The sequence below is a fragment of the Copadichromis virginalis genome, linkage group LG1 (assembly GCF_057382275.1).
Source record: "Copadichromis virginalis isolate Kocher_CV1m ecotype Utaka linkage group LG1, C_Virginalis_male_GT1.1, whole genome shotgun sequence".
Lineage (NCBI taxonomy): Eukaryota > Metazoa > Chordata > Actinopteri > Cichliformes > Cichlidae > Copadichromis > Copadichromis virginalis.
In genome coordinates, this window is record NC_140618.1 from 42,877,459 (window position 1) to 42,896,686 (window position 19,228).

The 19,228-nt window shown below is 40.7% G+C and overlaps 2 protein-coding genes across 3 annotated transcripts; both read right to left on the minus strand.

The window, feature by feature from the left end:
* Nucleotides 1-367: 367 nt before the first annotated feature.
* LOC146719373 (uncharacterized) lies at nt 368-16,163 on the minus strand. Its single transcript, XM_085464144.1, has 6 exons — nt 15,890-16,163; nt 13,514-13,555; nt 5,023-5,406; nt 3,377-3,493; nt 1,396-1,486; nt 368-1,308 (listed from the first exon to the last, which is right to left on the minus strand). Exons 2-6 carry the CDS (start codon nt 13,551-13,553, stop codon nt 996-998), a joined length of 945 nt encoding a protein of 314 aa, XP_085320270.1. The 5' UTR covers nt 13,554-13,555; nt 15,890-16,163; the 3' UTR covers nt 368-995.
* LOC146719374 (uncharacterized) lies at nt 9,279-10,757 on the minus strand. Of its 2 annotated transcripts, none has more exons than XM_085456986.1 (3): nt 10,268-10,757; nt 10,054-10,096; nt 9,279-9,957 (listed from the first exon to the last, which is right to left on the minus strand). In XM_085456986.1, the coding sequence occupies exons 2-3, from the start codon at nt 10,094-10,096 to the stop codon at nt 9,389-9,391; spliced, it is 612 nt and encodes a 203-aa protein (XP_085313112.1). In that variant the 5' UTR covers nt 10,268-10,757; the 3' UTR covers nt 9,279-9,388. The 2 variants fall into 2 exon arrangements, with proteins under 2 accessions (XP_085313112.1, XP_085313029.1); XM_085456903.1 differs by having other exon boundaries at nt 9,280-9,957; nt 10,054-10,101; nt 10,268-10,755.
* Nucleotides 16,164-19,228: the final 3,065 nt, after the last annotated feature.

The window sequence follows — 19,228 nt, forward strand, 5'->3', positions numbered from 1 at the left end:
CACTCGAACATGATTTAATCTACTCTCTCTGCATATCATGTAGTTTCTACATGACACAGTTACACTTAACTTTAAAGCATGAGGCAATTGTGTTAAATACACGCAAGATGCTTACATAAATCCAAGAGATGGCCAATCCCTTTTTTTCAGCGTAGTTTGTTTTTCTTATGACCTCCTTAATGTTGTCATACATCCACTGAAATGATGGATAAACCAAACCATTATGTCACTGAGAAAAAGACATGCATGCCTTATAAGCTTGCTCTTCCAATGTGGTGAGCAGCATGAAGGAAATTCTTTCTCTACGCTAAGTAATGTTTTCCCATATCAGAGACATTTATACGAACAATGACAAGTCCGAAAGGCCTTCAAGATCAAAGCAAGTGATTTATTGTGATGCAATAATATCTGAGGCATCAGCACAACACACAAAAGTACTCAAATCTCATTAAGTTTTTCCCATTTCAGTTCACAACACAGGATGGAGGAAGACTAGAACATTCGGTGTCTATTTGTCAGACTCCCTGTGGACAGAACCTTATTGAAAGCAACTTTACAGCCCATCAAACCAAAAATCATCATCAACACCACAAGAGGAGCCCTAGAAACTGAACCATCAGCAGGGGCAGAGCTGCCTCCTTTAGCCACCCCAAAACTAACAATGGCGAAGCCCATTGGGGGAAGCACACATAAGCAGATCTGAACTTACATCCAGAAACTGTTTTTATAGAATACCTTTACAGGGAACCATTTTTATACAACTTTTGTTCCCACGTGGACACATTTTATGAGCGCAACCACCCACTGAAACTGTAATGTAAACTGTTATGAGCTTTATTAGGAATGAATAAAAAAGAGAACTGTTTTCTGATCATTTGAGGGTTTCATAAAATTTCACTCTGAAGTCATGAAAATAAGAATAATCAGAAAATTATGATCAATTATTAAAGCAAACACTGCCACTCCCACTGCCGCTGGTATTCACTGTGACCTCTTCAGCTCATAATCTTCACTTCATCTGGAGAGTCGAGCTCAGCAGCTGTTATTTTCTCTTTCCTCTCTTCCTCCTGTTTCTCTTCCACCGCAGGATCTGGGTACAGGCAGGAGGTGTTGCCATCTTTCCATGTGACCACAATATTTCCTGCATTGCTCTGCTCACTTGTGTCACTGTTGGACATGTGAGGCTTGTTTCCCTGCAGTGGCATGTCTGATGCTGGGTGTGTGCTGTTTTCTTTGAGCAGCTCCTGATCTTCATTTTTCTGAAGCAGAGATGTTGCAGCCTTGTACTCGGCTATCTTCTTCCTGCTCCTGTTTGAGTTAGTACAGAAACCTTTAATATAATATACAGTATGTTCGCTCTCAAAAAAATAGCAGTCAAACAACTTCGGGTCATACTTATTTGCCATGGCTCCCATTCCCAGGAGAAGAAAACCAACAAGAAGGCAGACAAAGGCCAGTCCCAGCAGTACAAATGTCCATGTGGTTGCTGCAACACGAGGATAATTAAAACCTGAAAACCTCCCTGCCCTCTTTCATATGAGAATATCATATGCACACTGCAGAATCAGTAACACACACACACAAACAAGAGTTAAATAAGGGCTTGTCAGTATTTCCCAACTTTTTATTTTTGATAATCTGTAGAATATTAGCCTCAAAACAAATGCGTATCTACAGATGTGAGATGTTTCCCTGATTAGAACATGTAAAAATTTGACATAACAGTATTTTCTACATGACAGCATTACAACATAACAACACTAACCTTTTAGTCAGCGAATTTCTCTGGATTTTTGAATGCTCGCTTTCTTACTAAAATATGTGGCATCAACGTTTTTGCCAAATGTGTAAATTAACAGTCCGAGCTGTTCACAGCTACTCCCCCTGACAGCCTAATGAGTAATGAAAATGAACCAGTGCCAAGACCCTTGTGGTCTGGTTCACCAGCATGAAGCTGAGAAACTGCTGAGCAGAATTCTTGCTCTGAGCTTTATCATTTAGCTTTTCCCCCCCGACAAGTTTCCGTTTTCTATATGGAAAAGCTTTCAGCATGTGGCAAAGTGGCTGGGACAGAATTCATTTGCCATTTGTCACTTGCATATATTGTTATTTTGTGTTCTGATATCTTATAGTCTATCATAATGCTTTAATGTAGTGATGGGTCCAGCAACACTGACGCACCGACGCATGTCTCAAGCTCACAGAGTGAAACCTGTATCGGTGCGTGCGTCGCTTTAAGAAAAAGTCACGTGATCGATACAGCTGTGTTTAAAAGATGCCGAATTTTTCTGAATAAAAACTTATAATAAACTCTGAATCAATTACATTTAAATGGGTAATATTACATTCACAATACTGTCATTTTAATTTTCACTTAATGTCATTCACAATATATTTTAAAGATGTCTGCAATAGTTGCAATGTAAAAGATATAAAATGATTCCATGGAAAGTACAATAGCTTACAGTGTGTACAAGTATGACTAGGTCATTGAATCAGTGTCTGTTGAGTCTCAAGTAAGGTGCCTGCAATGATATTTAAGGTCCAGCAGGTGTCGGTATGGAGCAAAACAGCAACACTGTGTCGACACAGATACAGTTTGGGGAATGTGCTGAAAGGCTTCACGAGGCCTCATCTACCCATCACTACTTTAATGTAAACACAGCACATGCAACCTTGGCTCTACATACTATCCCGGGTCTGTTTGTGGTAGCATTGGTTATATTCACTTCATCATTAATTGATTTGAATCTTTCATTTGTTTATGTAGCTTGGTTATACTTACCATTGTGTGTTCCTTTGAGCAGGTCCTATGTGTAAAACAGTACTTCCTGATTTTATAGGATATGATGTCACTGATTATGTCAATTGGGTGTAACCAAATGAAGAGGTGTTTCTTTTGTGTAAAATTGTTTATTTCATTTAAAATAACTTCACGAGTCAGATTAAGTGAAGAGATTGACTTTTCAAACTGTTTAGTTGGGTGAATGAGTTAAGTGGAAAAATCATTTTATTCCTGTTTCTTTGTCTAGACTGTGTTGTGTTGCTTAGTCTATCCTGTTTTCCCAATTGTAGAGGTTAATGAGATCCAGGTGTGAGTAGAATTCTGTATAAAGCAGGTGAGATTTTGACAGGTTCTTATGTTTTTGTGAAACAATTGTTGAAAGGCGACGCCAGAAAATAAAGAACACTTAAAGGAAACTTGAACAGTCTGCAGATGCTGTCTTCCTATCACCTCTCATGCTGCTTATGTTATGCTACTTCACACAGCATACTATGTCTCAGGAAAAAAAAATATTGCAGACTATCCAAATTACCAAGTATTTCATGTTACACATCCATTTGGATCAAGTATTCTAGCAGGAGCAGCACTTACGGTCCTCTGTGCGGTAGAACCAACGTAGATACTCTCTTTGTTCCTTTGTCATAGCTGTCAGCTCTCCTGTTTGTGCTTCATCCTCGTACGTCAAATCGTCAGAAGCTCTCCGATGTCCTTAAGAGGACACACAGACAGACCCCACAGAAGCTTTGATTGTCAAACACAAATGTAGCAAACTGAGGATTTCAGTATCAGCTCTTAAATTTGTCTCTGTACCAGTAATGATGAAGTGGCAGGAGAGCAGGTCCTCTACTGCCAAGTATGCATGCAGAGTATCACTGGGCAAGATACTAACCCCAAGTTGCTCTCGGATGCATCCATCGCATTATAAATGTGTACGCATGTTAGGAAGCACTAAAAAGCTTAGAAGAAAAGTGCTTGCGTGATTGGGTGAATTTGGCATGTTGGGCGCTTTCTGTGCTCTGGGAGAGTAGAAAAGCGCTATACAAGAATTAGTCCATTTAACATTTACATGTGCTGTTCATTAAACATACTCTTCTGAATGTAATATATTTTGAGTTCCTTAGTGATAAACTGTAAAGATTTTGTTGGCCAAAGATTCAGGTCACTGTGACCTGACCTCCTCAAAGCACTTTCTAACACAAGTCTCATCCACACGATCACACACACATTCATACAGCTCTTATCTATACACTTTGATCTAACACTCACACTCCAGTGGATATATCAGGACAACTTGGGATTCTGTATCGTGCCCAAGGATACTTTGACACATACAAAGTACGTTATGTGGATCCAGCTTTCTAACTGCTAGCTGACTCACAGTCTCTCATGACAAGAATGTTCTGCAATGAGTTTTCTTTGCTTTTCTATCTTTATTGCAATCAAAAAACACAGGTCACTAATAAGCACAATAGTATGGACAAGTTTGATTTAGACAAGATTAGTGAAAGAAATTCACTGACGTTTAAATGAGCTCCACCTTTTTCAGCTGAAGAATTAAAGTGATAAATGAACACTTTAATAGAATACTTAATAATATTAACTACTTTTTGACTACTTCAATATATTTTCATGAAATCACATTATTGCACTTTCACTTTAAATTTGTCCGAGTTCCTTTTCTACTTATATGTGAACGTGTTGCGTATTGCTAAAGCAGGATTTACGGTGTGTCCGCGTACATGTTTTCAGTCGAATGGTGGGGGTTCCACCCACCCTAGATACATTCCCGTGCAGTCATCCAATATCCTGACTGCATGTTGTTGGAAGCGTATGACATAAGCATCTGCCAAATGTAGACTGGTTAATAAGTGAGTCAGAATAGAGGAAAGAGTGATAGCAGAGTTCACTAAACTACAAAAGTCCAACATAAAGAAGCACAGTGGCTGCGGTGGACATTTTCATTGTTTTTAACTCTCTTTGTGTGTTAGAACTTCTCTGCTGCCGGCTGACAGACCAAAATCTAAAAGAGCAACAGTGGCCTGCAGACCAGCTGTTACACACACTTTGTACACTGCCTCCATCTGACAACAGAGGCAGACTGCAGGCCTACAGGCAGGCCCTGGACTAAAGTGGGCAGTGAACCCGCTGTCTTTGGTGGACCATAAATCCTGCTTCAGTGTGAAAAGTGTGCAAAGAACAGAAAAGCTGCTTTCTGTTCAATAACTACTGAGTCTTACTGAATCTTTCCTGGCAGATGTCCCCCTGATCCAGAGATCTCCACTTTGGGTGTTTGCTGTGTTGTACGAGGATCGCATGCTGGCCATTGTGTGACAGAAGCATTGATAGCTTTCTACTGATCAGTTGGTCCCGGTCACAGTCCCATATTAACCAAGCAGCATCCACCTCGGGTTCATGGCAATCCTGGGTGTGCACTGGCCCTTCGTGCTGGGCTGACAGACACCTAGATGATGCGACACACATCAGCATGTCCCGACTGATCCAGATCCACTGCTGATATTCAGAGTCTAGGTTGCATGTCTTCAATTGGACTTCACCTGTATCTGCTGAATCTTCCAGACACAGGTTGTGCTGGGTGTTGTGGATCATGAATGCTCTTGCCCCTGCAGGTGTTGACAGTATAACAACGTTAGATATAGACCACTTAAAAAATGATATTTTACATGGTTGGAGCTTAACAAGGTTCCAAGTAGAGCTTCAACATGGAACAAGACAAAATGCGAGTGAGACAAAACATTTTTTTGAGCATGCAATTGATTTAAAATAACGCTTAAACTGAAACAGGCTGTTTTACAGCTGATCAAAAGTTTAGGACCACATGCCTTTAAAAGGCCATATCTGTGTAAAAATGTCAATTCATTGTCATTTTCTGTCAGGTAGTCAAACTGTCATGATGTTCTGACGGCAAAGGCAAAAAAAAACTTTCCCTTTTTGAATGTGGTTGGGTTGTTGAACTGCATAAGTCTCTCACAGCACGCCATCGCTGCTGAGGTGGGACACAGTAAGAAAGTCATTTGGAATTTCTTAGATGATCCTGAGGGTTATGGAACAAAAAAAATCAAGTGGCAAGACCCAAAGAAATGTCACAAGCACTGAACCAGAGGATCCAACTGGCTGTCCGTCAAGACACTGGACAATCCTTGACCCAAATTAAGGCTTTTACTGGTGCCGACCGCAATCGCATAACCATCAGACGACATCTGAGACTGAAGGGCTTTAAAAACAAAAAACGTCTTCAAACTAAAACGTCTCTGTTTTGCACTTTGCAAGAGACCACCAAACATGGGACATTGAAAGGTGGAAGAAAGTTTTACTCTGATGAGAAAAAAATTAAACCTCGATGGTGCTGATGGTTTCCAATGTTACTGACGTGACAAGCAGATCCCACCTGAGATGTTTTCAAATTTACAAAAATGGACAACAGTTCCAGACAGTAGATGCCCTTCATGCAGTTGTCTTCAGCTATGGGTGGCTGTAGCTCAGGTGGCAGAGCAGGTCAGCCACTAATCACAAGGTTGGTGGTTTGATCCCAGGCTGCCTCCTGGCTGCATGCCAAATATCCTTGGGCAAGATACTATGTTTGCCTACTGGTGGTGGTCAGAGGGCCCGGTGGCACCAGTGTCCGGCAGCCTCGCCTCTGTCAGTGCGCCCCAGGGCAGCTGTGGCTACAATGTATATGGGAATGACTGGATGTGTAAAGTGCTTTGGGGTCCTTAGGGACTAGTAAAGCGCTATATAAATGCAGGCCATTTATCATTTCACCACTTGGAGAAATTTTCCCACTCACTTCATAGAAACGCTTGCATCAAGCATGGCGCATCGAGTTTTTAAAGTGATCAACAATAACGCTGGAGCTACTCATTGCTGAATTCATGTTTGGAACTTTGACTTCTGTTTTGGAGGAGGGTTAGTGGTCAGTTTAACCCTCATAATGTCCTCCCGATTTCCATACAGCTTTGCTCCTCAGGGGTCAAAAATGTCCCCACTTCATTTGACTGTTTTTTAAAGTATAAAGTATAAATTGTCAATCAATTCAGTGTTACACCTTAGTTTTACTTAAGACCAACACATTAACACAAAATTTACTCAACATTTTACATTTTAGGGCCACCAGACCTTCTTTACAAAAACCACACCCTGTTTTTTAGCGAAAACAAATTGAGAAAATTAAATATTTAATTGTTTAGATAATTTTGACTATCTGACTAACTACAGAGTGCTGTATGTTGAACTTTAGTGAGAATTTTTTTTGAACCATTTAAATTTTTTAAATGGCAGCACGTAATCACACCGGTGGTCCTCAGGAGTCAAAAATGTCCCCATCTAGTTTGATTGATACTTAAATAAGACAAAATTTGGATTTTACAGCAGTAAAATTTTTGTATCTCTACAGTTCAAAAATGTAATAAGCTTTGCCCTGCACAGAGTGGATAGTGAAACAAATGGAATCATCATAATGACATTATTTCATATTTATTACTTCCCCCTCCTCATTGCTTTATTATTGTAGCTCTAGTAATAAATAATAATGTAAGGATTCTGGATCAGCACCGTGATGCCCATAGTATATACAGTATTCTGAAGAAGGTCTAAAATGTCCCTGTGTGTGCGTGCATGTGTGTTTTATTTAGATGGATTTTTTTTAATTATTACTCATGATATAACATTGTGCAGACATGGCTGGTAAGGACATGAGGAGGAAACAGCAGGAGCTGTGTGAGGCTACTAAAGGCAGGGCTATAACATTTTTCTGTCATCATTTTATTATAGATTAAGTGCAGGAGTTGTTAGGTGTGGATAATTAGATTATAGTTTATTGCAATAGCAAGTTGTGCCTTGTTCTCAGATAGACAGCAAGTGGAGAGTGATATATGAAATGATGGAAGGAAGAAGAGAAGCAAAGAGTGATTCACAGGCAGAGCCGAGTTTGTCACAGTTTTTGTTGCCTTATGGTTCCAAGCGCTGTCACCAATCTTTGCATTTTGTTATTATCTCATGACACTTGTTTAATCAGCTACCATCTCTCCTGTGGACTTTTTAATGTCTACAGTCTCAGATCAACACAGCCCTGCCCTCCAGCACTATCCACAGCAACCCCTCAACAGCAACATTGTACCCATCATGTAAACCATCGGCTACGTTTGCTTTGCCTTGTTGCCCATATTAGATTCTTGATGAATGTGTGTTGTTGTTATTCAGCCTGGTTCAATGTGCCCCTTTTTAACTTTGAGCACCCGCCCCTTTAAGCCTCTCTGCACAGCCCTGCCGGGCGCTGGCGTAAACTCTCGACCGTCTCACACTTCTGTTTGATCAGTTTTCTGTTTGACGTTTATTCAGCTGTGTGAAAACCCTGGGGAACCCTCCCGAGGGAGTAATAAAGTTACATTTAATTTAATCTAATAACTTTAATCTCAGCCAAACCGATTTACTCACGAACAAATAAAACACTGAAAAAGCCAAACAAGAACATTTTTAAGTTATCAAAGTGACTTGTACATCATGTTTAACCCGAGTGGTGAAAGACCTCGGGGGTTTGAAGACGATGTGTCGGCTCAGATATTTGAAGTTTACACAGCTACATCCTCACCTGAAAATATGTTAAAAGTTTTTTGTGACCCAGAAAGAGAAATAAGAGTGATAATAAAACTAAGTAGCTGCCGTCATTGTTGGAGACTGGAATTGGCTGGGCCCGCTATGAATTCTGCCATATGGTTTTTCAATTTTGTTGTCCGGGTGGAAAATCTGGAGAAAGGTGGTATTCTCCCGGAAAAATCGGGAGGGTTGGCATGTATGGTTGTGGCAACATCACTAACCTTGTCAAACACCTCAGAGTAAATCATATCACAGAATATGAGGAGCGTATGTTGAGACTGAAGAGGAGGACAGGGACAGGTGGTGCTAGGGTGAGAGTCTCTCACGGAGTCCTTTAGTGCTGCAGGCAGGCAACGTGTTCAAATAGGCACAACTTCAGGTTTTTTATTTCTATATGATGAACTCTGCATTATTACGTGATAAGAACAAGTAATCTGAATATCCTGTAATCATTATGACGCTATAATTTGAGATACAATAAATAAAATCCGTTTTTGTACAAAGTATCGGATCAGTATCGTCGATACCACCCTGAATATTACTTGGTATCGGATCGGAAAGGAAATCAGTGGTATCGCACATCACTAGCAAGCACCCAGGACGCTACGACGTAATGGGAAATTCACAGACAAACTCACGGATTCTTCCACTGACCGCTGCGGCACACCTGCACCAGGGCAAACATCCGCCTGCTATACAGGTGAAAATAGAGCAACAGGCCCGCTGAGTCCTTGATTTTATCAAAAAAAGTTGTAAAGTTGTTTTTGTAGGATGGCACATTGATTGTGTTTAAATATCAGAATACTACCATACCTTGGTACGTCTATTCTGCAAGAGTAATTTGGTTTTACAAAAGCAGTTTTATATCTTTTTAAAAACAAGAGTGTTGCAGTGCTCGCATTTAATCAAAAGACAACTGAGTAGAAGATGCATTTTTATTAAAGAGGTTCCATTCAGTCACTCTGAGTGACGGTTGGCATGTCACTTTTGGATTCACCTCTCATCTTCATCACCCTCATCGCTTTCTTTATTGCCTTCAAGTAGGGAGTCTTGTTCTTCAGAGTCGCTGTCAGCAAATTCATCCCACCACTGGAACTGTTTGCTTGCATTACTTTTCTCATCATCACTGTCTTCCTCTCTAAACTGTCTCCTAAATCCTCCAGGAAGCAGATCCTCCGCTGCTTCTCCTTCATCCGGGTTGACTTCATAGTCAACCTCAGCAGCAGCAAGGTCACTTTCATCTTGATGAGCTTCATTGCGTTCCTCTTCATCGTTGCTGCTGTCAGCATTTTGATCATCATTATTATAATTGCAATAATTGTGGTCATTTTCATCATCAGCATTATTGTCATCATGTCCATCATCAGAGTTGCTGTCATCAATTTCAAAACGAATGTTGAAGAAATTATTCTGATTGATGTGATCATTGTTGTTGTTAAGCTGCTCTGGCTCCCAAAGTCTCGCAACTTCACGTGGTAAAAATATTATAACATGTTCCACACCATTTTCAAAGACGTTGTCCATATCTCCCCAGTTACCACCTTCAGCCAAGAGTGGTTGCTCTACATGAAAGTTCAGTTAGCAAAGTCACAGCTAATCAAAAGAAACTTCAACACTGCATTACGTTTCTCTTGTACAATAACAGATCAAGTTCTTACCCTCATTAGGCTGAGCATGGGCCCCATCTCCTTGTTCCATCATCTGAACTTTAAAGATCCCACAAAGACATAAGTTATTCAAGTTAAGCAGTACATTTCCCATCTGTACTGTAGGGCATGCTCAAAAATCTCACTGTAAATATCTACCATCAGCTATCAAAGTTACAGCATTAAAAGTAAGTGTCACTTATAAAGCAGTTCCCCCAAAACTCACCTTTTTTTCAAAGAAACTGCTCTATGAAAATGTCCTAGTTCAGCTGTGTGTGTATCTGCTTGTTGCTGGAGTCAAAAATATGTTTCAGTTGTAACATTTAAACCTGCACTGTAACTGTGCAATAGCTGTGATGTCATAAGAACTACCAGAGTTCCATCCCATGACTGTTCCTTAAAATTCCACCTCAGGAAGGCCAACTCTGATGGCCTTCATCAGGGCTTATGTAAGCTTACTTCAGGAGTACCAATGTAGCCACTGTACTCCAGGTACCCTATGACCCTGATGGAGGGAGGTGTTAGCCCTTTTCTAACACAAAAATCAGTATAAATCACAATATACTGATATTTAAAAAACATAACCATGCTAACAGACAGCCATTTCTAAGTAGTGATCAGTGTTGGTCAAGTTACTTGAAAAAAGTAATCAGTAACTAATTACCGATTACTCGCCCAAAAAAGTAATTAGTTACTTAGTTACTTTTAAAAAACACGATTTACAACCTGAAGAGGTGATAAAGTGATAGATCTCTCAGCCCAATTCTACTTTTTCTGCATAATCATCATACAAAATGTAATCAAATGGAAAAGTCTCTCTTTTTAAAACTTGTTTTATCAGTTTTAATCTTTTAACTTTATGCATCAAGCAAACATGTAATTATATGCAACATTCTCTGACTTGAATAAATTAGTTTAACATTTAAACCTATTTCCTGCACATTCCAGTACATAAAATAAAATATTTGTTGTGTTTACACTCAGTCTTTCAAATAGATGCAAGTAAAACACAGCAGAAAATAAATAAAGTCAAAGACTCAGCGGTCCTGTTGCTCTATTTTCACCTGTAAAGCAGGAGTAGGGTAGGCGGAGGTTTACCCTGGTGCAGGTGTGCCGCGGTCAGTGGAAGAATCCGCGAGTTTCTCTGTGAGTTTCCCATTACGTCGTAGCTACTCGGTGTTTGCTTGGAAGTTTAGGGGTTTTTTCGCTGTAAAAAGAAGTTTTCTTCCCACGCACAGCGGACACTAATGTTTTTGTCACTTTTTATGGAATCAAACTCAAAGTAAGGTCAGTACTTCCACGCTTTAAACGCTGCACGCTCATACTCTCTCTGCACTCGATATGTGATCCATTGTTGATCTGCACACAGCTGTTGTCACGAACGTCGTGCTCGCTTACGTCACTGTCATGAGACATTCTCGCAAAAAAATCACGGTTTTAGTAACGCAGTAACGCAGCGTTCCTACGGGAAAGTAACGGTAATCTAATTACCATTTTTGCAATAGTAATCCCTTACTTTACTCGTTACTTGAAAAAAGTAATCGGATTACAGTAACGCGTTACTTGTAACGCGTTACTGTAATCCGATTACTTTTTGCCCCGATTACTTGCCCATCTCTGCACATATGTGGACGCCAGGTCCTAGGAGGTTAAGGTGCCTGGGAAGGGAAAAACTGCATTATAGGTGGCAGAAAATTCACCTCTGTTCAAGGATCATCATTCACAGTGAACATAGATGGCCTCTTTCATTCCTCTTTCAAACCATCTGTCTTCTCTGTAAAAGATGTGAACGTCAGCATCCTTGAAAGAGTGACCTTTGTCTTTTCGACAGACATGTACAGCGGAGTCTTGTCCCATCGAGGTGGCTCTTATATTTTGTGTCGTGCATTATGTAGAGGTCTGAGCACTCCTCACTACACTGCACAGCGTACAGTGCGTTGTTTAGCTTGTGGTTGGGAGTTTTGTCCTTGGGATGAACCAGTTTTTGTCTAAGAGTGGATGAAGTGCACTGGGATGTGATCCTTGGAGAAGACTCTGCTGTGTTCCTCTGATAAACCTGCTACATAAGGGATGACAGTGTTGTTCCATTTGTCATTCTGTTTCTCCCTAATTAATTGAAACCTTCTTTCCTACCCATCTTCGCTATTTTCATGAAAGCCCAATTGAGATAACCACATTTTAAGAGCTTACGTCACATGTGTGTGTTCCTTCGTTTTCCCTTCTGGCTTAGAGGGAACATTTTCTTCCTGGTGTTGCAGGTTCCTGATTACTCCAAGTTTGTGTTCCAGAGGGTGGTGGGAGCCAAAAAGGAGGTACTGGTCCGTGTGTGTGGGCTTTCGGTAAACTTCAATGTTGAGGTTTGATCTCCACTTGGCAGTGTGCATGCATGTACAGTGTGTGTATGGTGTGTAGTTCAATGTGTAGTAGCAGTGTGTGTCCATTTACCTTTGTGGTGGGGAGCCTGTCTCAGCAGCCGAAAAAAAAGCTCTAAGCTGCACTGATTCTAGTTGCTGGTGCCTTGTCTTGCGGTCTTGCGGGTTGCACACTTCGTGCTCACATGGGATCCTGGAGCCAGCCATTCCCCTGGCATATTGCCCATGGTCACACATTTCACACAGACAGCGGATCCTGGCAGTGGCTGCCTGAGGTCAGTGAGTTCTCTGACGTCGCGGGCGCCCCCCTGTTCCCACGGTCTTGCAAGTTCACGAGCAGTAATGTAGAAACTAATGGCTTATCTGTTGAAGCCGGGGCAGTCAGTGTTTATTTGTGTGTTGTTTTCTGGGAAGGCCAAGAAAGAGCTAGAACACCTAGCAGGAACTCCCTGCTCATTGACTCCCTGTAACTAAGGTTACGGACTCCCTGCTGGCTAGGCTACACGGGGCCATGTCTACCCAGGCTTGTCTAACCAATTTGGTGTTCATTTCATCCCTCTACCTGCATCACCTGTCCCATCACATGCTGGCAGGTTCTGGGGACCCTGACATTGCACCTGAGCTGCTGGCCACTTCCACTCACCTGGCTTCCCTACCCTGCCAGCTCTCCTCTTTCCACCATGCCTAAGTGGGCAAAGTGGGGATAGTGGATGCCTCACAGGCAATGGTGAAGTTTCTTGGCCCTCGGATGGCATCCACTCTCCTATCTGCGTGAGGCCAGGCCCATCCTCCTGCAACCCCTCCCAGCACCTGCCCTCCAGCAGGAGCCAGTAGAGGGCGACTATCAGGAGGAGGATACTGACTCTGGGGTCCACTTCCCCGACATGCCCATCGTCCACAAGTTGGACCACACATACAGCCCAACGGTCACACTTGTACTTGGCACCTTGTTAAGATCCAACCATGCAAAATATTGTTTGTTTGTTTTGGGTTTTTTGCCATTTTTCAAGTGGTCTTCAACTTTTGATCGGGACTGTATATATTATATTAAGTATTAATAAAATCATTTCAAAATGTGTTTGAATAACAAGGTTATTTACCAGACAGGAGCAGCAACAGTAAGATCCTGGCATCAAACATATCTGAAAAAGACAGAGTAAGGGGATTCTTTCAGAACACTCAATAGAAGCTGTACAATATAATGCCAAGTGCAGCAATATCATCCTGTTGATATCAAACATACATTGACTATACATCTATTTATTATCAGTACATTTCTTTTATATGCCCATTATTTCATCTCTTTTATTCCTTATCTTGCACTTTTAATCTTTTGTGCTACTGACAGGAGGGTTACATTTTGTATTCTATTGTATTCTATTCTGATTACAAGACTATACTAACTATGTTTTTTATACATGTTTACATGCAGATAAGAGAGAGCCAGCACAGTGACAGATTTATTCTGGTCAACCAAGAGGAAAGTGAGCACACATCCAAAGAACCAGCAGTACATAGAGAATAGTGGTGTATGTTATTTCCACAGCCAGTAAAAAAAATAGTTGTATAGTGTTCACGTTGTTTCAAAACACCTTTAGTGCTTGACTGACATATTTCAGCTTGTAGGTGTCACCAGAATCATCATAAAACTATATGAATAAAACATTTCAAATAATATTTATTCTTTTAATAGGCAACCATATAATGTATGGGTCAGAGAGACAAAGTTTAGACCATGTGCCAAGATTACCCACTGGACCAAACGTACTGATGAAGCAATACAACTGTTCAGTCTAAAAGCATTGCTTTCATCCATGCAACTTTGAAGAGTGTCAGCTGTGTCAGAAGTCACTTCTCTGTCTGGCTCACAGTGAACAAATCTCATTGTAAAGACCTATTTGAACAAGCATGTGATGAGCCAGTCAACTCCAGATATATACCTTGCATATAAATATAATATGGTGAGAAAAAAACAACTTAAACATAAAAAATCGCAAAGAAAGAACAATACAGTATCCACATCTTCACCAAAGAGTAAAACAGTGAAATGTGGAGTATTAAACATTAGGTCTCTCTCCTCCAAGTCTCTGTTTGTACATGAGTTGATAATTGATGAACAAATTGATTTACTCTGCCTTACAGAAACCTGGTTGCAGCAGGAGGATTATGTTAGTTTAAATGAATCAACACCCCCGAGTCATTCTACCTACCAGAAACCTCGAAGCACAGGCCGAGGGGTCGGTGTGGCAGCAGTTTTCCACACCAGCCTATTAATCAACCAAAGACCCAGACACTTTTAATTCATTTGAAAGCCTGATGCCTTGCCCACCCTAGGTGGAAAACTCAAAAATCTGTCTTATTTGTAATCATCTATCATCCACCTGGGCCTGACAGAGAGTTTTGGTCTGATTTCTCAGCATTTTTATCTGATTTAGTGCTCAGCTCAGATAAAATCATTATTGTGTGATGTTAACATCCATGTAGATGCTAAAATCACGGCATTTAATCTCTTATTAGACTCTGTTGGCTTCTTTCAAAATGTAAAAGAACCCACCCACCACTCACTAATCACACTCTGGATATTGCTTTACTGTTGCCAGAGTGCTGCTCATAGGGGGTCATATGATTGGATTTTCTCTGCATGTATTATTGTAGTGTATACCTTACAATATAAAGCGCCTTGAGGTGACTTTTGTTGTGATTTATTGGCGCTGTATAAATAAAATAAAATTGAATATAAATCTCCATAATGTGTTTCTAATATTACTGACCACTCAAAGCACTTTTAGAGTACAAGTCACATTCTAACCATACATTTGAATATTAGGTCAGTTTTATGATTGTTACATACAATTTTTCAGCTGGTATGATTAATGATTATGAAGGCCGGAGAAACCTGCGGTCAGCTGAGGATGAAAAAGTCACCTGGTTGTGACAAAACATTTCTCCTTCTCAAAATGCAATCAACTTTCTGGGAATGTGTTCAAAGACATTTATATGGGATGTGGCACTGATAAGCTTCAGTCTGACTCATTATCACTGCTGATTTTCAAAAGGTTCAGCAGCTAACCTCTCACCATCATCCTAATTTAAGGGCTTAAAATCATTATTAGTACTAATCATTCATTTTATCCATAACATATTTTTAATGTCTTTATCCCTCTTCCCTTTTTAATTACTTCTATCAGACTACCCCAAGTATTTTGTTTCTTAGTGCTGTTTGACTGCAAAGACGTCTTATTTTCAGCACACCTTTGGATCACTTGCACAGATGTAATACTTATTTTGTTTCTGATGAAACATGTCCCTCTCTTCAGAACTAGTCTGTGGCACAAAAAGAAATGTTTTGTTTTTTGGGTTTTTTTTGCAAACAGCATGAAACAAACTGTGAAACAACTTTCCCCTTCATAGAAACCTGCTGGTTACACTTACGTAAATCACAAGAAACCGTCTATATTTACTGATAGTGTACTTACTTTTTGATGCTCCAGCTCTGGCAGAAGAAAGGAGAGAGTATCTGTGTGCTATGCAGGCAGAAGGCTAAAAATGAGACTTTCCAAAGTGAATGGGGAGGAGACTGTCCAATGTTTCATTACTCCGCCTTCTTTTTCTGAACGCTGATTGCGTTAAAGCCCATAAACAGAAACACTGTGATATTTTGTTGAATTATTAAACAGAACTACTATGTGAAGCTGAAGCCGGTTGCTGTTCTGCTATAACTCAGTCATGCTGTCCTGTTAATCTTTGATATCAATATGAAACTCATTCTCACAAAAGTGCTGCAAAGTCTTTGAACCAAAGTTCAGACGGTTGCATTTCAGGTCTTTGACCCTGTTGCATAGTTACTATTTATATGACCTCGTTGCAACCTTGGTTTTTCTGTTTGTAAAGGTACATGACTCATTGGTCAAACGCCTGCGGGCTAACTGCTGGCTGTAAAAAGATTCATTTTTATAGCACACTTGTGGAGAGGTGAATAACCTCTGTGTCAAGAAAGAAAAGCACATCTTGTTGTGTATATAAAAAGATTCTGGAAGGTATATTAATGGGTGTTTCTCCCCTTTTCACTCGTGTTTATACTCTGCATTTAATCATTAATTATTCATCTCTGGCTCTCCTCCACGGCAGGTCTTTTGTCTTGTCTTCCTCCCCCCAGCAGATGGCTGCCTCTTTCCTAAGCCTGCTTCCCACTGACGATGTGCTTCCTCATAGGGAAATGGAATTAGATTGATTCTTGGGGTTTTCTACATTTTCTTTGTATAATTTGTAGGATTACAAGTGGTTTGAGGAGATTGTTGTTGTGATTTGGTGCTATATAAATAAAACTGAATTGAGTTGTATGTGAGGCCTGGCACTGAGGAGAAAATGACTTGCACTGTTTGAGAGAACGAGCTGGAAAGGATGTGCAGCAGATTAAGGATAGAGATCAAAATGTGCTTAGAGGTGAAGAGCATGTGTTCAGATATGAGAGTACTTTGATGAACTGAAAGAGAGGAGGACAGATGGAGCACAGCTCCTGAATCAGGAAGAGCAGAGGATTAGTAAGGAGGAAGGGAGGGAAACTATAGACTACAATGTCAGTAGAAGCACGACAGAATACATGTATGTGAATTAGAGAGAGAGATACAGGTTTTCCACCTGAATATGTAACATGAAAGGTGACTGTTGTAAAGATCCAGATTTTAGCACATCCCAGCACACCCACTCACTTCACCAGATGCACCTTGTTTACTTCTCTCCCCTTTGATTGGGTGTGGTGCTTGTCCTTAATTGCACTCACCTGTCACACATTATATAAGGACTGCATTCACTTTTGGCTCACTCTTTCTTCACTCCCACACGGGGCGGCAGCAGAGCATTGGCAGTCCATGTGTGTCTTTCCTTTATTGATTTGGGAATAAAAGGAGAACCCTGTGAACGATTAGATGACTGCTTATTCTCATTCTAATCGGATGAGCCCATGATGCTGATTACTTAAACCCTAAGCCTTCCTTCCTTCCTAACAGTGAGAGTGAAGACAGATGAGTTTAAATATCTAAGTTATAAGGAAGTCAAATTTAATTTATATTGCACTTTTCACAGAAAATTAATAAATCACAAAGTGCTTCACAATAAAACATTTGTTTGGTTGATATATGGATTGGAGACAGTGGCACTGAGCTGAGCATGCTCAGATGATGGACAGAATTAGAAATGAGTCCATCAGAGTGACAGCTCAGAGTCAGAGAGGCTGAGATGGTTTGGTGCAGAGGAAGGAGGGTGAACAAAGGATGATGAAGAGGAGGACCTCAGCAGAGGTTTATGGGTGTAGTGAGGGAGTGCATGCAGATGGTTGGTGTGACAGAAGATGCTGGAATAGTGTGAGATGGAGCAGATGATACGTTGTGGCCATTTTGGTTGCGTCCACATATGTTAATCTATTTTATTTTAAACAAATGCAACACTCCACGGCTGCAGGATGTACTGTAGGTGGAATCCCTTCTCTACACTTGCTATAGTACATGGCACTTTAAACAGCACATGTCCAAGTCTCATTGAGGTGTAATGTGCTCCTTAGCGGATACTCAAACTGCATCTTCTGTTTGTAGTATAGTTCGACTGGATTCTTGTTTTGTCCATCCTAATTGTGTTTACCACTTTTCCTTTATGTAAATCATATATGCTTTCCCATTATGCCCAATAATTACACCTTTAACATTTCTTTGGCTGTTACTTGTTATAATTCTGTCCACAACTTTGTTTCAGTTTTTCATGGACAGTTTAATATTTCCTCACTGCTTTAGTGTGGTTGTCAGTTCAGTTCTTCTGAGGCTTGTAACTAGGGATGGGTACCGGTGACATAAACGGTAGTAACCAGACCGAAAAGCAGCGCACATTTCGGTGCTTTTTTTCCTGAGCTGTGATACACTTCTAGCCAATCATTTTACGTTTCCGAGGATAGTAGGCGGGTCCAGGTACGTACGTTCTTTTATGCAGAGCTACAGATTAAAAATGCCCAAGGTGAAGCGGTCAAAAGTCTGGCTGTACTTCACAGCAAAATATGCAAACTCAGCAGCAACAAGTGCTTTAAGCTGATACTGTGATACTGTCAAAGGAGGCAACACCTCGAATCTGATGAAACACCTGGCGACGCATAGCGTTTTTGTTAAAAGCCCAGAAATGCCCCGTATTTGATAGCTTGCTGCGAGAACTCACACCGAGCGCATCTACTGCGGGTGGGTTGCCTGTTATGCAACATCCCCCAAAAACACCAAGAGGAGAGTCCTGGCCCCTAGCCCTGCCAGTGTAGCAGAAATGATGAGGATGATGATGCAGCAGCAGCCGTTCTTCTCTGCGTGAGTAGCTTAATGTTGTTCATGTGTAATTTACATTGAGTAGGCTAACCACGTTATTACATTAATGCATGTAAGGTGAACTAGCAAACATCATCATAGCTACATGCGGCTGTCTTCTTGTTTGATGGCAGATGCTCCCTTCACCCTGGCCAAAAAGGCTAAAATGACCAAAGAAAAAGTGGAAAACAGCTAAACATGAGAGGTTTTTGGACCAATTTTGTGTTCTCCATTCTTTAAGCACCGGCACCGTTTCAAAAGTACCGATTTGGCACCGGTATCGGATAAAACCTAAACGATACCCATCCCTACTTGTAACTTTATCGCAAACACATCTGGGCTTTGTCTTGATGTATGTTCAGTTATTCAGGTAAGTAAATCCCAAAAAGTAGACCTGCTCAATTTATCTTCTGTCCAAGTATTTCGATGTGACCTGAACATCAACAGAATGTTAAACAAAGGCTTAACACAGACCCACAGCTG

Coding starts and splice junctions, on each gene's coding strand:
- LOC146719373 (XM_085464144.1), bottom strand. CDS start 13,553: ATGTTTGATGCCAGGATCTTACTGTTGCTGCTCCTGTCTG. Junction 5,407..13,513: donor ACTGTTGCTGCTCCTGTCTG/GTAAATAACCTT, acceptor CAACACCTGCAG/GGGCAAGAGCATTCATGATC. Junction 1,487..3,376: donor GTTCTACCGCACAGAGGACC/GTAAGTGCTGCT, acceptor CTCGTGTTGCAG/CAACCACATGGACATTTGTA.
- LOC146719374 (XM_085456986.1), bottom strand. CDS start 10,096: ATGATGGAACAAGGAGATGGGGCCCATGCTCAGCCTAATGAGG. Junction 9,958..10,053: donor CCATGCTCAGCCTAATGAGG/GTAAGAACTTGA, acceptor ACTTTCATGTAG/AGCAACCACTCTTGGCTGAA.